Source organism: Pan paniscus, chromosome 2 (assembly GCF_029289425.2).
Source record: "Pan paniscus chromosome 2, NHGRI_mPanPan1-v2.0_pri, whole genome shotgun sequence".
NCBI lineage: Eukaryota > Metazoa > Chordata > Mammalia > Primates > Hominidae > Pan > Pan paniscus.
Genome location: NC_085926.1, coordinates 29,935,386 through 29,952,420, shown reverse-complemented (window position 1 = coordinate 29,952,420; position 17,035 = coordinate 29,935,386). Strand labels below are relative to the sequence as shown.

At 36.5% G+C, this 17,035-nt stretch overlaps 1 protein-coding gene and 1 long non-coding RNA gene across 13 annotated transcripts in view; one reads left to right on the top strand and one right to left on the bottom strand.

The window, feature by feature from the left end:
* Positions 1-13,552, top strand: part of LOC134729882 (uncharacterized) — a 204,158-nt gene extending 190,606 nt beyond the window's left edge. The window contains exon 5 of the long non-coding RNA XR_010111407.1: positions 782-13,552. This is a non-coding gene — a long non-coding RNA (uncharacterized LOC134729882). The remainder of the gene's footprint in view (positions 1-781) is intronic.
* Positions 1-17,035, bottom strand: part of RBMS3 (RNA binding motif single stranded interacting protein 3) — a 1,476,433-nt gene that overhangs the window by 38,832 nt on the left and 1,420,566 nt on the right. For all 12 annotated transcript variants that reach the window (XM_034956011.3, XM_055109591.3, XM_055109592.3 and 9 more), the window contains one exon: positions 1,305-1,385. In XM_034956011.3, coding sequence (XP_034811902.1) covers positions 1,305-1,385 — 81 coding nt within the window. The remainder of the gene's footprint in view (positions 1-1,304; positions 1,386-17,035) is intronic.

Genomic DNA, 17,035 nt, shown 5'->3' with positions numbered 1-17,035 from the left:
TAGCAAAGACATCAGCTGCAGAGGATTCCCAGCTGCTGAGAAGGAAGGCACGGTGACCATAATGCACATGTGCATCAGGAGAGGGGAAAGAAGGGCAATAAAAAAGTAATGGCTAGAACCAGAGAGAAGAATATAGATACCTAAGTGTTTTACCACCATCTGCATAGCTCTATGCCCTCTCTATTTCTATGTAGTTTATGGCACTGTCCAGTAAAATGATGTGTAGAGGGCATAGATTTATCCCAATGGAAAGAGAGAATGAAAGCAGCAAAGCTTCCATTAAGGACGAGCTGACATCATCATTCATGATATCATCATCATTCATGATATCTACAGCAATAAGAGTTGTACAACTTCTTTCTTGTCTGTAAGAAGCTATAAACCTGTGCAGGTTCATGGCCTAGAGCAATGGTTTCTAGTCTTTGGTACGTATTAGAATCATCTAAGATCTTTTAAAAATATGATGTTCAGTCTATACTCCAGACAAATAAATCATAATCTCTGGGGATAGGACCCAGGAATCAATATTTTTAAAGCTCTCAAAATAATTCACATCAATATTTTAATTCACATCAATATTTTTAAAGCTCTCAAAATAATTCAAATGTGCAGAAAATTTGAGAACCAGTGCATTAGTCCAGTGTCTCTCAAATTTTAATGTGCATTTGGATCACTGAGTGATCATCTTAAAATGCAAATTCAGATGCAAATTCAGATGCAGTAGGTCTGGATAGTACCTAAAAGTCTACATTTCTTTTTTTTTTTTTCTTCCTTCTGACAGGGTCTCACTGTTTGACCCAGGCTGGTCTCGAACTTCTGGTCTCAAGAGATCCTCCTGTCTCAGCCTCTCAAGTAGCAAGGATTACAGGTGCATGCCATCATGCCCAGCAAGTGTGCATTTCTAACAAGCTCTCAAGGGATACCAATGATGCTGGTCTAGGAACCACTCTTTGAGGAACAAGGCATTAGAGAACTAGTTCATTCACATAGTTGCAAACTTTTTTCCTTTTATAAGTATTTGTGATTAAAATTTGATGGAGTTGTGATTTGGCTTCTGGAATTGTCTCTAAATATGAAAGAGACTCCCATCGTGCCTCCGTAGCAGATGAGCTCATTTCATGTGCAAAGCAAAACGCAGCCACATTCAAGTAAATGTTTATACTTTCATATACTGAATTTACAATGTCATATTTTAGAGTAGCACAAAAATTGCAAGTGAGGATTCCTATGGTTATGGGGGACTACAGTATATGTGACTGAGATTTATTTCTTCTAACCTTTTTATTAGACAGGGATAGACTTACTTCAATAGAAACAGCTGTCGGAGGCACAGGCGTGTACTGAGGAATGTAGGTCCCTTGCATAGGAGCAGCAGCAGTCATATACTAGAGAGAATCAAAGAAAAATGCATGTGAACTTTGAGCTGCAACCAGTGAGAAAATTAAATACCACAGGAGACTGCTTTAGCTATGGGGCCCATAGCCAGTGTGTATTTTTTCCCAACTCAATTTTCACTAAAAATAAGGCAGCTCCTCTCAGTATTGAAAGGCCTTTGCTTACTGATTTAGTACCCACAGTAGCCCTAACTCTTAATTATCAATATGAGTTAATTCACCCCCATTTCCTCACTTTGTCCTTTTACACATTCTATTCTAAATAAGATCTCAAACAAACATTTCACATCTAAACACAAACTCCAGGAGAGTTGGGGATGATGTCTCTTTTTTACTCTCTTTTATTGCTAGCACCTATCACATAGTAGGCTCTCAACAAGTACTTGTTGTTGAATGAATGATCATATAAATGGTTACTAATATTTATTTTTTGAATTTAAAAAAGCAGCAAAGTAATGTAATAGTTATGTGATACATTGGCATTATTGGCACATGTCATTTTTTCATTTTTGCATCACTTTTTTAAATATAAAAAAATGGAGTATTACAGATGATATTGAAGTCTCTATTGTTCCCTTCTCCCATTTCATTCTCGTATCAGTGTTAAAATTTCCTTTCCAATACCTTTAATCCACCAGATTTTTCTTATCGGGATGAATAATGAAGCCAAATCATTTTTTGCTAAGTTGTAGTAGTCAATAAATTATGTATTGAGGATAAGTTGTATTTTTGCAATGAAGAAAGGGAGCCCCAGTAAAACTACATGTTCAGTTACATAAGCATAAAGTAGGACCCATATTCATAACACACATATTCACCCTGCACAAAGTCCTACGCTTCAAGAACTGAATTTTCTATGGAATCAACTATGTTTCTGAGTTTCTGAACTTCACCAATAACACAAAACATCAAAACTGGAATCATCAAATAAAGACAAGTTTTCTCAATTCATAAAGTTTAGAGGAATGATTTTTTGTGGCAAATCAAAAGCTCCTGATTATTTTACTAAATTTGCTGAGATCAAATACTAAGTTCATGTATCAATATGAAAAAGCTAAATTACTGTTTTGTGTATCTTAGTATATTCAGTATTTAAGAGGCATGCTGATTCTGAATCAAGGAAAGCATCTGAACACTAGTCCATCATCTTTTCTTTTTCTTTGTTGTTGTTGTTGTTGTTGTTGTTTTCCTCCTCTTTTCAAACTGGGTTTCATTCTGTTGCCCAGAATGGAGTGCAGGGGCGTGATCTTGGCTCACTGCAAGCTCTGCCTCCAGGGTTCAAGCGATTCTCATGCCTCAGCTTCCCCAGTAGCTGGGAGTACAGGTGTGTGCCACCACACCTGGTTAATTTTTGTATTTTTAGTAGAGACAGGGTTTTGCCATATTGGCCAAGCTGGTCTTGAACTCTTGGCCTCAAGTGATCCACCTGCCTCGGCCTCCCAGAGTGCTAGGATTACAGGTGTGAGCTACTGTGCCCAGCCAGCATCTGCCTTTTCAACAAGATTACTCTAGAGAGTATGTTGTAGATAACAGTTCCCTGGCCATTTCAGATAGGTAATTTGCCTCTGCTATATAGGTTCTAAATATCCTTTAATTTAGCCCTTTTTACAATATATTCCTTGGAACACTAGCTATACTGAGAGTAAAGCTTTCTGTGTTCCAATGTATTTCAGCAATGCTGCCTGATATATCCTCTTCTTGATATTGACATATGATTAAACTGAGAAATCGTGTTTTACAGAAGAAGCCTATTAAAGGTGATAAACTAGTATTTCTAAAACTTTTGTTTTGATTTTGGTATCATTAATTAGTTTTGCTTAAAACTACTACTCTAAGAAATATATTCTGGAAAATGTTTCTTTAATTGAATCTCAAAAATCTAACAGATTTATAGCAAGTGAGAATATATTTTTATCAACCATGAATTTAATTAAGTTCAGAATTGATAGATTTGTGGCTCATGTTCTACCCTTTGGTCATGGGTTTCCAAGGTTTACTATATACTAGTAAAAGGACAAATCCTTACCTATTTGAGTATTTCCTATTCTAAAGTTAGTAATTCTAAACTTTGCAACTTGCCCAGTAAGTTAGTATGTGTATCCTTTGCATAAGAGGATGTCACTGGCACCCTCTGTAGAATACTACTCTGATCCATCCCCACTCCACTCTGTACATCTCTAAGAAGAAATTCTGTGAATTAGAGGTCATTAGAAACATGACTTGTGGCCATATACAGCAATGTTCACTAGTTCACATGAGTATCTATTCCATTATTTAGACTTTCCTTGCCAAACTGGAGTTTCTAGGTAGTATGGTTAATAAGCATTGGGGGCAGTTGGCAAGACGGATGAATAGGAACAGCTCTGGTCTGCATCTCCCAGCAAGATCAATGCAGAAGGTGGGTGATTTCTGCATTTCCAACTGAGGTACCTGGCTCATCTCATTGGGATTGGTTAGTGGGTGCAGCCCAAGGAGGGTGAGCCGAAGCAGCGTAGGGTATCTCCTCACCCGGGAAGCACAAGGGGTTGGATAACTCCCTCCCCTAGCCAAGGGAAGCCATGAGGGACTGTGCGGTAAGGAACATGCATTCTGGCCCAGATACTATGCTTTTCTCACAGTCTTCACAACCGGCAAAACAGGAGATTCTCTTGGGTGCCTACACCACTAGGGCCCTGGGTTTCAAGCACAAAACCGGGCAGCCATTTGGGCAGACACCAAGCTAGATGCAGCTTTTTTTTTTTCATACCCCAGTGGCACCTGGAATGCCAGCGAGACAAACCATTCACTCCCTTGGAAAAGGGGCTGAAGCCAGGGTGCCACCTCTACGGAGCCCAGCAAGCTAAGATCCACTGGCATGAAATTCTTGCTGCCAGCACAGCAGTCTGAAGTCCACTTGGGATGCTGGAGCTTGGTGTGGGGAGGGGTGTCTGCCCTTACTGAGGCTTGAGCAGGCTGTTTTCCCCTCACAGTGTAAACAAAGCTGCTGGGATGTTCAAACTGGGCGGAGCCCACTACAGCTTGGCAAAGCCACTATAGTCAGACTGCCTTTCTAGATTCCTCATCTCTGGGCAGGGCATCTCTGAAAGAAAGGCAGCAGCCCCAGTTAGGGGTTGTAGCTAAAACACCCATCTCCCTGGGACAGAGCACCTGTGGGTATGAGTGGCTGTGGGCGCAGCTTCAGCAGACAAATGTTCCTGCCTGCTGGCTCTGAAGAGAGCAGCAGATCTCCCAGCATGGCGCTTGAGCTTTGCCTCCTCAAGTGGGTCCCTCAAGTGGGTCCCTGACAGACTGCCTCCTCAAGTGGGCCCCTGACCCTCATGCCTCCTGACTGGCAGACACCTCATACAGGCATCTGGTTGGTGCCCCTCTGGGACGAAGCTTCCAGAGGAAGGAACAGGCAGCAATATTTGCTGTTCTGCAGCCTCTGCTGGTCATACCCAGGCAAAGAGGGTCTGGAGTGGACCTCCAGCAAACTCCAGCAGACCTGCAGCAGAGGGGCTTGACTGTTAGAAGGAAAACTAACAGAAAGGAATAGTGTCAACATCAACAAAAAGGACATCCATACAAAAAACCCATCTGAAGGTCACCAGCATCAAAGACTAAAGGTAGATAAATCCATGAAGATGAGAAAAAACCAGTGCAAAAAGGCTGAAAATTCCAAAAACCAGAATGCCTCTTCTCCTTGAAAGGATCACAACTTCTCGCCAGTGAGAGAACAAAACTGGACAGAGAATGAGTTTGATGAATTGACAGAAGTGGGCTTCAGAAGGTGAGTAATAGCAAACTCCTCTGAGCTAAAGGAGCATGTTCTAACCCAATGAAAGGAAGCTAAGAAACTTGAAAAAAGGCTAGAGGAATTGCTGACTAGAATAACCCATTTAGAAAAGAACATATATGACCTGATGGAGCTGAAAAACACAGCATGATAACTTCATGAAGCATAGACAAGTATCATTAGCCAAATTGATCAAGTGGAAGAAGGGATATGAGAGATTGAAGATCAACTTAATGAAATAAAGCATGAAGACAAGATTAGAGAAAAAAGAATGAAAAAGAATGAACAAAACCTCCAAGAAATATGGGAGTATGTGAAAAGACCAAACCTACGTTTGACTGGTGTACTGGAAAGTGACAGGGAGAATGGAACCAAGTTGGAAAACACTCTTCAGGATATTATCCAGGAGAACTTCCCCAACCTAGCAAGACAGGCCAACATTCAAATTCAGGAAATACAGAGACCACCACAATATACTCCTCAAGAAGAGCAACCCCAAGACACATATTCATCAGATTCACCAAGGTTGAAATGAAAGAAAAAATGTTAAGGGCAGCCAGAGAGAAAGGTCATGTTATCCACAAAGGGAAGCCCATCAGACTAACAGTGGATCTCTCTGAAGAAACCCTACAAGCCAGAAGAGAGTGGTGGCAAATATTCAACGTTCTTAAAAGAATTTTCTACCCAGAATTTCATATCCAGCCAAACTAAGCTTCATAAGCAAAGGAGAAATAAAATCCTTTACAGACAAGCAAATGCTGAGAGATTTCGTCACCACCGAGCCTGCCTTACAAGAGCTTCTGAAGGAAATACTAAATATGGAAAGGAAAAACTGGCACCAGCCACTGCAAAAATATATCAAATTGTAAAGACCATCGACACTATGAAAAAACTGCATCAACTAATGGGCAAAATAACCAGCTAGCATCATAATGACAGGATCAAATTCACACATAACCATATTAACCTTAAATGTAAATGAGCTAAATGCCCCAATTAAAAGACACAGACTGGCAAATTAGATAAAGAGTAAGACCCATTGGTGTGCTGTATTCAGGAGACCCATCTCACATGCAAAGACACACAGAGGCTCAAAATAAAGGAATGGAGGAATGTTTACCAAGCAAATAGAAAGCAAAAAAAAAAAAAAAAAAAAAAAGGGGGGGGGGTTGCAATCCTAGTCTCTGATAAAACAGACTTTAAAACAACAAAGATCAAAAAAGACAAAGAAGGGCATTACATAGTGGTAAAGGGATCAATACAACAAGAAGAGCTAATTATCCTAAATATATATGCACCCAATACATGAGCACCCAGATTACTAAAGCAAGTTCTTAGAGACCTACAAAGAGACTTAGACTCCCACACCATAATAGCGGGACACTTTAATACCCCACTGTCAATATTAGATAGATCAATGAGACAGAAAATTAACAAGGATATTCAGGACTTGAACTCAGCTCTGGACCAAGTAGACCTAATAGACATCTACAGAACTCTCCACACCAAATCAACAGAATATACATTCTTCTCAGCACCACATCTCACTTACTCTAAAATTGACCACATAATTGGAACACTCCTCAGCAAATGCAAAAGAATGGAAATCAAAACAGTCTCTCAGACCACCGTGCAATCAAATTAGAACTCAGGATGAAGAAACTCACTCAAAACTGCACAACTACGTGGAAAATGAACAACCTTCTCCTGAATGACTACTGGGTAAATAATGAAATGAAGGCAGAAATAAGTAACTTCTTTGAACCAATGAGAACAGACGCAACATACCAGAATCTCTGGGACACAGCTAAAGCAGTGTTTAGAGGTAAATTGATAGCACTAAATGCCCACTGGAGAAAGCAGGAAAGATCTAAAATCGACACCCTAACGTCACAATTGAAAGAACTAGAGAAGCAAGAGCAAACAAATTAAAAAGCTAGCAGAAGACAAGAAATAAATAAGATGAGAGCAGAACTGAAGGAGATAGAGACATTAAAAACCCTTCAAAAAATCAATGAATCCAGGAGCTGGTTTTTTGAAAAGATTAACAAAATAGACGATTAGCCAGACTAATAAGAAAACAGAGAAGAATAATATAGACACCATAAAAAATAATAAAGGGGATATCACCACTGATCTCACAGAAATACAAACTACAATCAGATAATACTATAAACACCTCTATGCAAATAAACTAGAAAATCTAGAAGAAATGGATAAACTACTGGACACATACACCCTCCCAAGACTAAACCAGGAAGAAGTCGAATCCCTGAATAGACCAATAACAAGTTCTGAAACTGAGGCAGTAATTGATAGCCTACCAACAAAAAAAGCCCAGGAGCAGATGGATTCATGGCCGAATTCTACCAGAGGTACAAAGAGGAGCTGGTACCATTCCTTCTGAAACTATTCCAAACAATAGAAAAAGAGGGAATCCTCCCTAACTCATTTTATGAGGCCAGCATCACCCCGATACCAAAACCTGGCAGAGACACACACAAAGAAAATTTCAGGCCAATATCCCTGATGAACATCAATGCAAAAATCCTCAATAAAATACTGGCAAACTGAATCCAGCAGCACATCAAAAAGCTTATCATTATGATCAAATCAGCTACATCCCTGGGATGCAAGGCTGCTTCAACATATACAAATCAATAAATGTAGTCCATCACATAAACAGGACCAATGACAAAAACCACATGATTATCTCGATAGATGCAGAAAAGGCCTTCAACAAAATTCAATAGCCCTTCATGCTAAAAACCTTCAATAAACTAGATATTGATGGAACGTATCAAAATAATAAGAGCTATTTATGACAAACCTACACTCAATGTCATACTGAATGGGCAAAAGCTGGAAGCATTCCCTTTGAAAACAAGCACAAGACAAGGATGCCCTCTCTCACCACTCCTATTCAACATAGTATTGGAAGTTCTGGCCAGGTCAATCAGGCAAGAGAAAGAAATAAAGGGCATTCAAATAGGAAGAGAGGAAGTCCAATTGTCTCTGTTTGCAGATGACATGATTGTATATTTAGAAAACCCCACCGTCTCAGCCCAAAATCTCCTTAAGCTGTTGAGCAACTTCAGCACAGTCTCAGGATACAAAATCAATGTGAAAAAATCACAAGCATTTCTATACACCAATAATAGACAGAGAGCCAAATCATGAGTGAACTCCCATTCACAATTGCTACAAAGAGAATAAAATACCTAGGAATACAACTGACAAGGGATGTGAAGGATCATTTCAAGGAGAACTATGAACCACTGCTCAAGGAAATAAGAGAGGACAAAAACAAATGGAAAAAAACATTCCATGCTCATGGATAGAAAGAATCAATATCATGAAAATAGCCATATTGCCCAAAGTAATTTATAGATTCAATGCTATTCCCGTTAAGCTACCATTGACTTTCTTCACAGAATTAGAAAAAACTACTTTAAATTTCATATAGAACAAAAAAAGAGCCGGTGTAGCCAAGACAATCCTAAGCAAAAAGAACAAAGCTGGAGGCATCACAATACCTGACTTCAAACTATACTATAAGGCTACAGTAACCAAAACAGCACAGTACTGGTACCAAAACAGATACATAGACCAAGGGAAAAGAACAGAGGCCTCAGAAATATGCCATACATCTACAACCATCTGTCTTCGACAAACCTGACAAAAACAAGCAATGGGGAAAGGATTCCCTATTTAATAAGTGGTGTTGGGAAAACTGGCTAGCCATAGGCAGAAAACTGAAACTGGACCCCCTCCTTACACCTTATACAAAAATTAACTCAAGATGGATTAAAGACTTAAATGTAAGACATAAAACCTTAAAAACCTTAGAAGAAAACCTAGGCAGTATCATCCAGGACATAGGCATAGGCAAAGACTTCAAGACTAAAACACCAAAAGCAATGGCAACAAAAGCCAAAATTGACAAACAGAATCTAATTAAACTAAAGAGTTTCTGCACAGCAAAAGAAACTATCATCAGAGTGAACACGCGACCTACAGAATGCGAGCAAATTTTTGCAATCTATCCATCTGACAAAGGGCTAATATCCAGAATCTACAAGTAACTTACACACATTTACAAGAGAAAGACAACCTTATCAAAAAGTGGGTGAAGGATATGAACAGACACTTCTCAAAAGAAGACATTTGTGTAGCCAACAAACATATGAAAAAAAAGCTCATCATCACTGATCATTAGAGAAATGCAAATCAAAACCACAGTGACATACCATCTCACACCAGTTAGACTGGGGATCATTAACAAGTCATGAAACAACAGATGCTAGAGAGGATGTGGAGAAATAGGAACACTTTACACTGTTGATGGAAGTGTAAATTAGTTCTACCATTGCGGAAGACAGTGTGGCAATTCCTCAGGGATCTAGAACCAGAAATACAATTTGACCCAGCAATCCCATTACTGGGTATATACCTAAAGGATTATAAATCTTTCTATGTAAAGACACATGCACACATATGTTTATTGCAGCACTGTTCACAATAGCAAAGACTTGGAACCAACCCAAACGCCCTTCAATGATAGACTGGATAAAGAAAATGTGGCACATATACACCATGGAATACTATGCAGCCATAAAAAGAATGAGTTCATGTCCTTTGCAGGGACATGGATAAAGCTGGAAACCATCATTCTCAGCAAACTAACACAGGAACAGAAAACCAAACACTGCATATTCTCACTCATAAGTGGGAGCTGAACAATGAGAACACATGGGCCCAGGGAGGGGAACATCACACACTGCAGCCTGTCAGGTGGTGGGGGGCTAGGGAAGGGATAGCATTAGGAGAAATACCTAACGTAGATGACGGGTTGATGGATGCAGCAAACCACCATGGCACGTGTATACCTATGTAACAAACCTGCACGTGTATCCCAGAACTTAATAATAAAGTAGCATTTTAGGTGAATCTTAGCTAAACTTCTTCAAATGACACTCAAGTTATTTAAAACTCCATCTGCATTTTGTTTTAGTAAAACTGAATCAGAGTATCTTTACTTCTTTCATGACATTCAATAAAGTTGTCAACATGACCAAAACTGAACTGCCTGTCATGCAATTCACACTCAACTTCTCTTCCGAGCAACACTGAGTCAAGCAAAATGCTTTACCTATTTTACAGATGGAGAAATATAGGTTCTTATATAATGAGGATAAACTCCAGTTTTGTCATTGTTGTTGTTGTTGTTGTTTCTTTCCTTCTCTTTTCTTTTTGTTTTAGAGGCAGTCTTGCTCATGTGGCCCAGGCTGGAGTACAGTGGTACAATCATAGCTCACTGTAACCTCAAACTCCTGGGCTGAAGTGATCCTCCTGCCTCACCTTCCCAAGTAGCTGGGACTACATGCATGCACCACCATGCCTAGATATGTTTACTTTTATTTTTGTAGAGACAGGGTCTTGCCCAGACTGGTCTTGAACTTCTGGCCTCAAGTATCCTCTGGCCTCTGCCTCCCAAAATGCTGAGATTACAGATGTGAGCCACCACGCCAGGCCCCCAGTTCTTCTGACCTATTATTCAGCACACTTTTCAGTCTACTTCATTATTTTTGAAGTAAATAAGGTCTTAAGATCTTCCTTCTGATCATTTTTATGTAATATAGATATTAACTTGTTTTAATGGCCTTTAATAATTTAAGTAAGAAATACAGAAACATGCCATTGATTGATAATTTTAGTTTTTTTTGTTTTTTCCATTTTTTTTAACCTTCACTTTATATTCAGACAACCTAATTTTCTTCCAGGCGAGCTACCTTAAATACTTGGTAACTTACTTTTATGTTTCTTTTCTTAAAATAACCAGTAGAGATTTAATAGTATAATTGAGATTAGCTCAGTTCAATGTGTTGTATGTGTGTGTATCTTTTAACGAAAAAAAATCTTTCTGCTTGCTTTTCTTTTGTCACAGAAAACCTAACAGAACTTGAAATACTTGTTTGAAAATTAAGAACGGGTTATTTTAAACTAATCAATGCTATGGAGTTTTATGTCCCTTAAGACTATTATCTCTGGGTAAACATTTTTGTATTACAGTTCTTCTGTGGTAGACATACACTTTCTAAGGTAAATCCTCAGGAAGTGACAGTCTTGTGAAATTAGGAACAAGTATTTACAGGAATTGGCCATAGCTATGTGTAAGCTCAACTCCCAGCTTTAGGTAATTGGTGACAAATAACTCTGAACTTTCTCTGCAAGCACATAGTTTGATTTTCTTCAGAGCACAGATGAACTACAGTCAGACTTAATAATACAGCCTGCACAAACACTGGTTAAATCTGGGTGCCTCAGACACTGCTTTCATTTTATCCAGCTAATAAATGGCAGAGGACTAAGAGAACGACCTGTGATATCAATTCTGCCCTTTTAACTTGATAAATTCTCACAGATTACTTATTGAAACCACAAGAATAGATGTATATTCTTAAGCTTTTTTTTTACTAGAGCCTCACAAAAGCTAGAAAATATCTGCAATAATTATTTCATGAAAACAAGTTTTTTATTTTGCATATTTCATATATAGGGGTTAATGGGGACCACGGCACAATGAGATGACATATATTAATCCATACAATATTTCCTTGTATATTCACCAATGCTATAAGTAGCAGCTTGAACTTATAGCATTAATGAATATATATATATTTGGTAAACAGCTTGATGATTTTTACCTATTCTGAAATCATTAGATTTTCACATGTGAATGTGTAGGAGCACTGAATAACCATTTTCAAACCCACAGAATAAATTCCAGACTCCATGCCTTGTTCCAAAAAGTCTAGACACTGCATCACCATGGTGTTGTATGAAGAAACAAAAAAAAAAATTGTAAAATTGGAACGGAACCGTGTTTTTGCCTATTTCAGTTGGGACAAATGGTTTCTATTAGTGTGGAATCATTGATTATTTCTGGGGAAGCAAACAAAGAAAACCCCAAATTATTAGTTCTAGATTTACACTCTTTTCCTCCACTAAAGCAAAACAAAACAAACATATTTTATATATTTCCTGTGAGGAAACTTTTTATTTTAATTATTTGTAGAGCCAGGGAGGGGCAAGGAAGTTCCTGCATTTCAATATTTGAAATTTCAGTTTTTGGAATTTCCTAAAATAATTGATCAAACTAATTTGAAGTTATCATTGTACCATTTAAATTTTAAATTGGTGCTTCCAGTCCTTGCTATAAAATTGATGAAGCTGGTTAACGAATTTCAGAAAGGAGAGTTTTTCAGGTCGCATCAAACCCGGAAAGTCAATGAGAACAATAGAGGGAAGTTGTAAAAATGCACCTCTGAAAGGAAGTTGAACAGAAGAAAACAAAGATTGTGCTAGATGATGCTAAGAGCATGCCATGTGAGTTACTTTCAAAAGCAAGTAGTTCAAAATTTCTTTTAACAAAGAAAGCTTGGGGATATAGGGAATAAACTGAGTTATGATTCGTCAGAGTTGAGTGAGTAGCTGAAGGAGAGGAGCGGTATTACCTCAAGCAGAGGTATTCCACACTTTTGAGGGTCACATTTTTAGATTTGTATAATTCTACTATTTCTGAATTGAGGCACAATGTCTGAACCTGGTTTGGCAAATTGATACCATTTCACATGCTTGCTTTGATTAATTAATTAGTAATATCTGCCTCAAGTGAAATTCTAAGAATGTTTTATATGTCATCATGTCACTCAAGGGATGAGAGACCATGCACAGAGAGGAGGAGATTTTGAGATATTTTCCTTGAGCGTAGAGTGTCCCTACTAGGGCAGGGAAAGGATGGACTCCTACCTGGACCCCTACTGTTCAGTTCTTCCTATATTCTTTCTACTTCTGTCAGTGGAATGTATAATGTATAATGGATAATGAACTAGATCTCTATCCAGACTAGTAACAGTATATGCATTCATAATGCTTTATATTAGTTTTAGTATATAAAGGAGGCTATTTGCTTAAGGTACTAATATAGAAATAACAAAGTAGACAGTTATAAATGATGAAATGATCATCCAGGAGGTGAATACAGAGCAGGATATACTTCTACTGGGAGTGAAAGTACTTAAAGAAGGAAGAAGGCCAGTTAGTGGGCTTGACAGGTATATTATTCCATTCAGTCTCCCAGAATATCACTAAACATAACCCACAGATAACTGTGCATTAAACCATTAAAAAAGAAATACAGAGAATTATTGTATTTGGGAGTGAGGGTCATTTGCTAGTGGCATACAAAATTGTATCTCTATATGTCAACAAGAGACCATTAAAATGAAAATTAAATACTACACATATATATATATGTATAATCAAAAACCAAAATAACTAGAAATATGAGAGAAGGCAATGAAAACTTCTATATTACAAATTAGAAAATCTTGATGAAAGAAATTAAATAAGACCTAAATATATTCAGAGATATGCCACGTTCCTCAATTAGAAGATTCAGTCCTGTTAAAGTGTAAATTTTCCTTACAAATTGCAATCCCCATTGAAATTCAAGCAGATTTCTTAGTAGAAATAAACAAGCCCATTCTAAAATTTATATGGATATACAAAGGACTTAGAACGTGGAAGAAAATTCTGCAGGCAAAAAAATCAAAGTTGAAGCATGTATACTACTAGATATCAATAGTTACTGAAAAGTCACGGTAATTAAGATAGTGTGCTTAGTGTCATATTGCAAGGATAGAAAAATCGACTAATGGAACAGAATAGAGAGACTACAAGGGATCTCACTATATGATTTCTTAGAACTGCATGTGAATATTCAATGATCTCTAAAAATTTTATTAAAAAACAAGACAATGAAAAATTTATATATATAGTTGATGTAAACGATAATATGCATATTAAAACATGATTGATCTCACTCATTGGTCATTAGGAAAATGCAAGTTAAAAATATTATGATATAACACCCTACTACAACCAGACTGGCAAAAATGAAAAAGGCTCACAATACCAAGTGTTGGTAAGGATGTGGACAACAGGAACTCCTATATACTGCTAGTGGGAGTTTAAATTGTAAAATTGTTTGGCATTGCCAATTAAGCAGAACATTTGCAGAACTCATGACCAAGCAGTCACACTCCTATGTATGTATCAACAGAAATTCTTACAAATATACACCAGAAGATAAGTATAACATATTTAAAGTAAAATTATTTATAATGATTCTAAGCTGGAAGTCACCTAAATTTCATCTACAGTAAAGTATATAAAATATAAAGCATATATAAAATAAAATATATAAATATATAAACGTATTTTATATATAAAATATATAAATATATAAACGTATTTTATATATAAAATATATAAATATATAAACGTATTTTATATATAAAATATATAAATATATAAACGTATTTTATATATAAAATATATAAATATATAAACGTATTTTATATATAAAATATATAAATATATAAACGTATTTTATATATAAAATATATAAATATATAAACGTATTTTATATATAAAATATATAAATATATAAACGTATTTTATATATAAAATATATAAATATATAAACGTATTTTATATATAAAATATATAAATATATAAACGTATTTTATATATAAAATATATAAATATATAAACGTATTTTATATACAAAATATATAAATATATAAACGTATTTTATATATAAAATATATAAATATATAAACGTATTTTATATATAAAATATAAAACAATGAGAAACAAAGTGCTCTATAAATATGGATGGGTCTCACAGATACAATGTTGAATTAAAGAAGGCAGCCATAAAAGGTTTTACGCTGTATTATTCCATTTTTCTTAAAGCTTAAAAATAAGACAAATCTATGGCAATAGAAATTAGGATTTTTTATACTTTTGTGGGGATTATAAAAGGGGCAGGAATATAAGGGAGGTTTCTGTGATAAGACCCTTTTATATGTTGATGTGGATGATGGATCCATGAATGTTTACACTTTGTAAAATTTATTGAGCTGTAAATTTGTGAATTGTGTATTTTTTCTGTACATGTGTTATACTTCAATAAAAGAGTTTTTAAAAAACCGACAGAAAACAAAAAATAATGACTTTAGATAAGAACAGGGGCAATTTATTCATTCAAAAGGATACAATTAATAGATTCAGATGTGAAAAGATTGGGAGATTTGTAAGGTACCAATGTTCTCTTTTCATCATTTCTATATATGAAGCAAGATGTGAGGTGAAAATGAAAGGTGGTGGGCTTGGCAGTGAGAAAGAAGGTATAAAATGGTTGTCTTGAAGAGCAGGAGAGTGAATGGACCAGGGTTATGTAATAAGATTTCTAGGAAGTGTTGAGGTAACATTTAAGTCTTATGGTTACAAAATCAAGGTAAAGACCATCAACATAGTGGCATTTTACTCTAGCCATATCCAGCTGTTCAAAAGAATGGAGCAGTCTGAGAATGGAATACAAGTGAGATCCAAGTTTTACTGGAAGAAGATGATGGAAGAAGAGTTAGCCAGGGTAGGTGAAGCACAGGAAAGACAGTGATTACTATCTTTTACTATGGAATCTAAGTTAGAGATGGATGTGAGAAAATGAAGAGGGAAAAGTACTGAAAGAGGGGGCAACAATAAACAGAAAAGCAGACTTAGCAGTGTCAAAGAACTGTTGCCATAGGGTCATGAAAGAAGTGTGTGGAAAGAAGGAGGTGGTCATCAGAATGTGATATGTGTGAAACTGAGTGCTTAAAATTGAGATTTAGAGTGAGCGCAGTAATTGCTAAAGATAAATTCTAGGATAGAATAGAGAAAGGTCACCAGAAGTGAGGAGCTCAGGAAATTGAGAGGCCAAAGTGTTGTTTTGTTAAATTCCAATAAAGGATACACACACCTAATTCACTTACTAGGAACATTCAGTCAGAAACGTTTGAATCCCTATTATATGCCAAGTATTATGTTGAGAAACCATATACTATGGCGATAAAGCATAGATTGGGTAATAGGACATGATAAAACCCAGAAAAAACTGGTTGAGTTACTAATACATTGGGTATCCTGGAGAACTCATTTCTCCTTGTTAATCTTACACATATAAAGCTATTTAATTTTAGGTATTATTTATTATTGCCAATCTTACATTCACCATAGTACCCAGGAACCAAGTAGATAATCAAATTCCTGCAAATTGGATCTTTCGTATTATTACTACTTTCTTCTGTTAGTGTTTCTATTTCACATTTGAATTTCTTGTCTGCTCATACCCTCTTCAGTGTTCCTTAACATTCTATTTTCTTTTTGCCATATTAGTCTGGTTTGTAAATAATAAAGAATTTAAAAGTGCCTGTAAAGTGGTGGCCTCCTTAAATAAGAGAGTCTGTTAAGGTCAAACCAACATTTATTATTAGTCTTTAAATTTGAAATAATCAAGAAATTAGTTTAACTGGTCTGACTGATCTATTATCTAGTTAGTTCTTCTAGAAACTAATATGAACACATAAACAACTAATGTCCTTAGCCTCTTTAGGTTCATTTCATTTTGTCTGTCGACTAGGCTTGCTTCTTTACTTTGGAAATGAAAGAACTGAGGGACTTCGTCAAAAAGACAAAGGAACGAAGAAATCCTCAATGTGCCTGGAAGCTTTGTTGTTTTCTATTTAAGTTCTGTGACTAATGCATTAGATTGGGCTTGGTAAAGATGCTTTAGCCAAAGAGAAAGGGAACTTATTCAGACTGCCACACACAGAGTAAATTCCATTTCCACACAAAACATTTCCTTTTGATGGTCTCCAGCCCACACATCGTGAATGCCAATCATCCCAGTGGACTCAAGTAAATGATGCAACTAAACAAGAGAAAATGTTGAAGGCATTCCTTAATGTTTTCT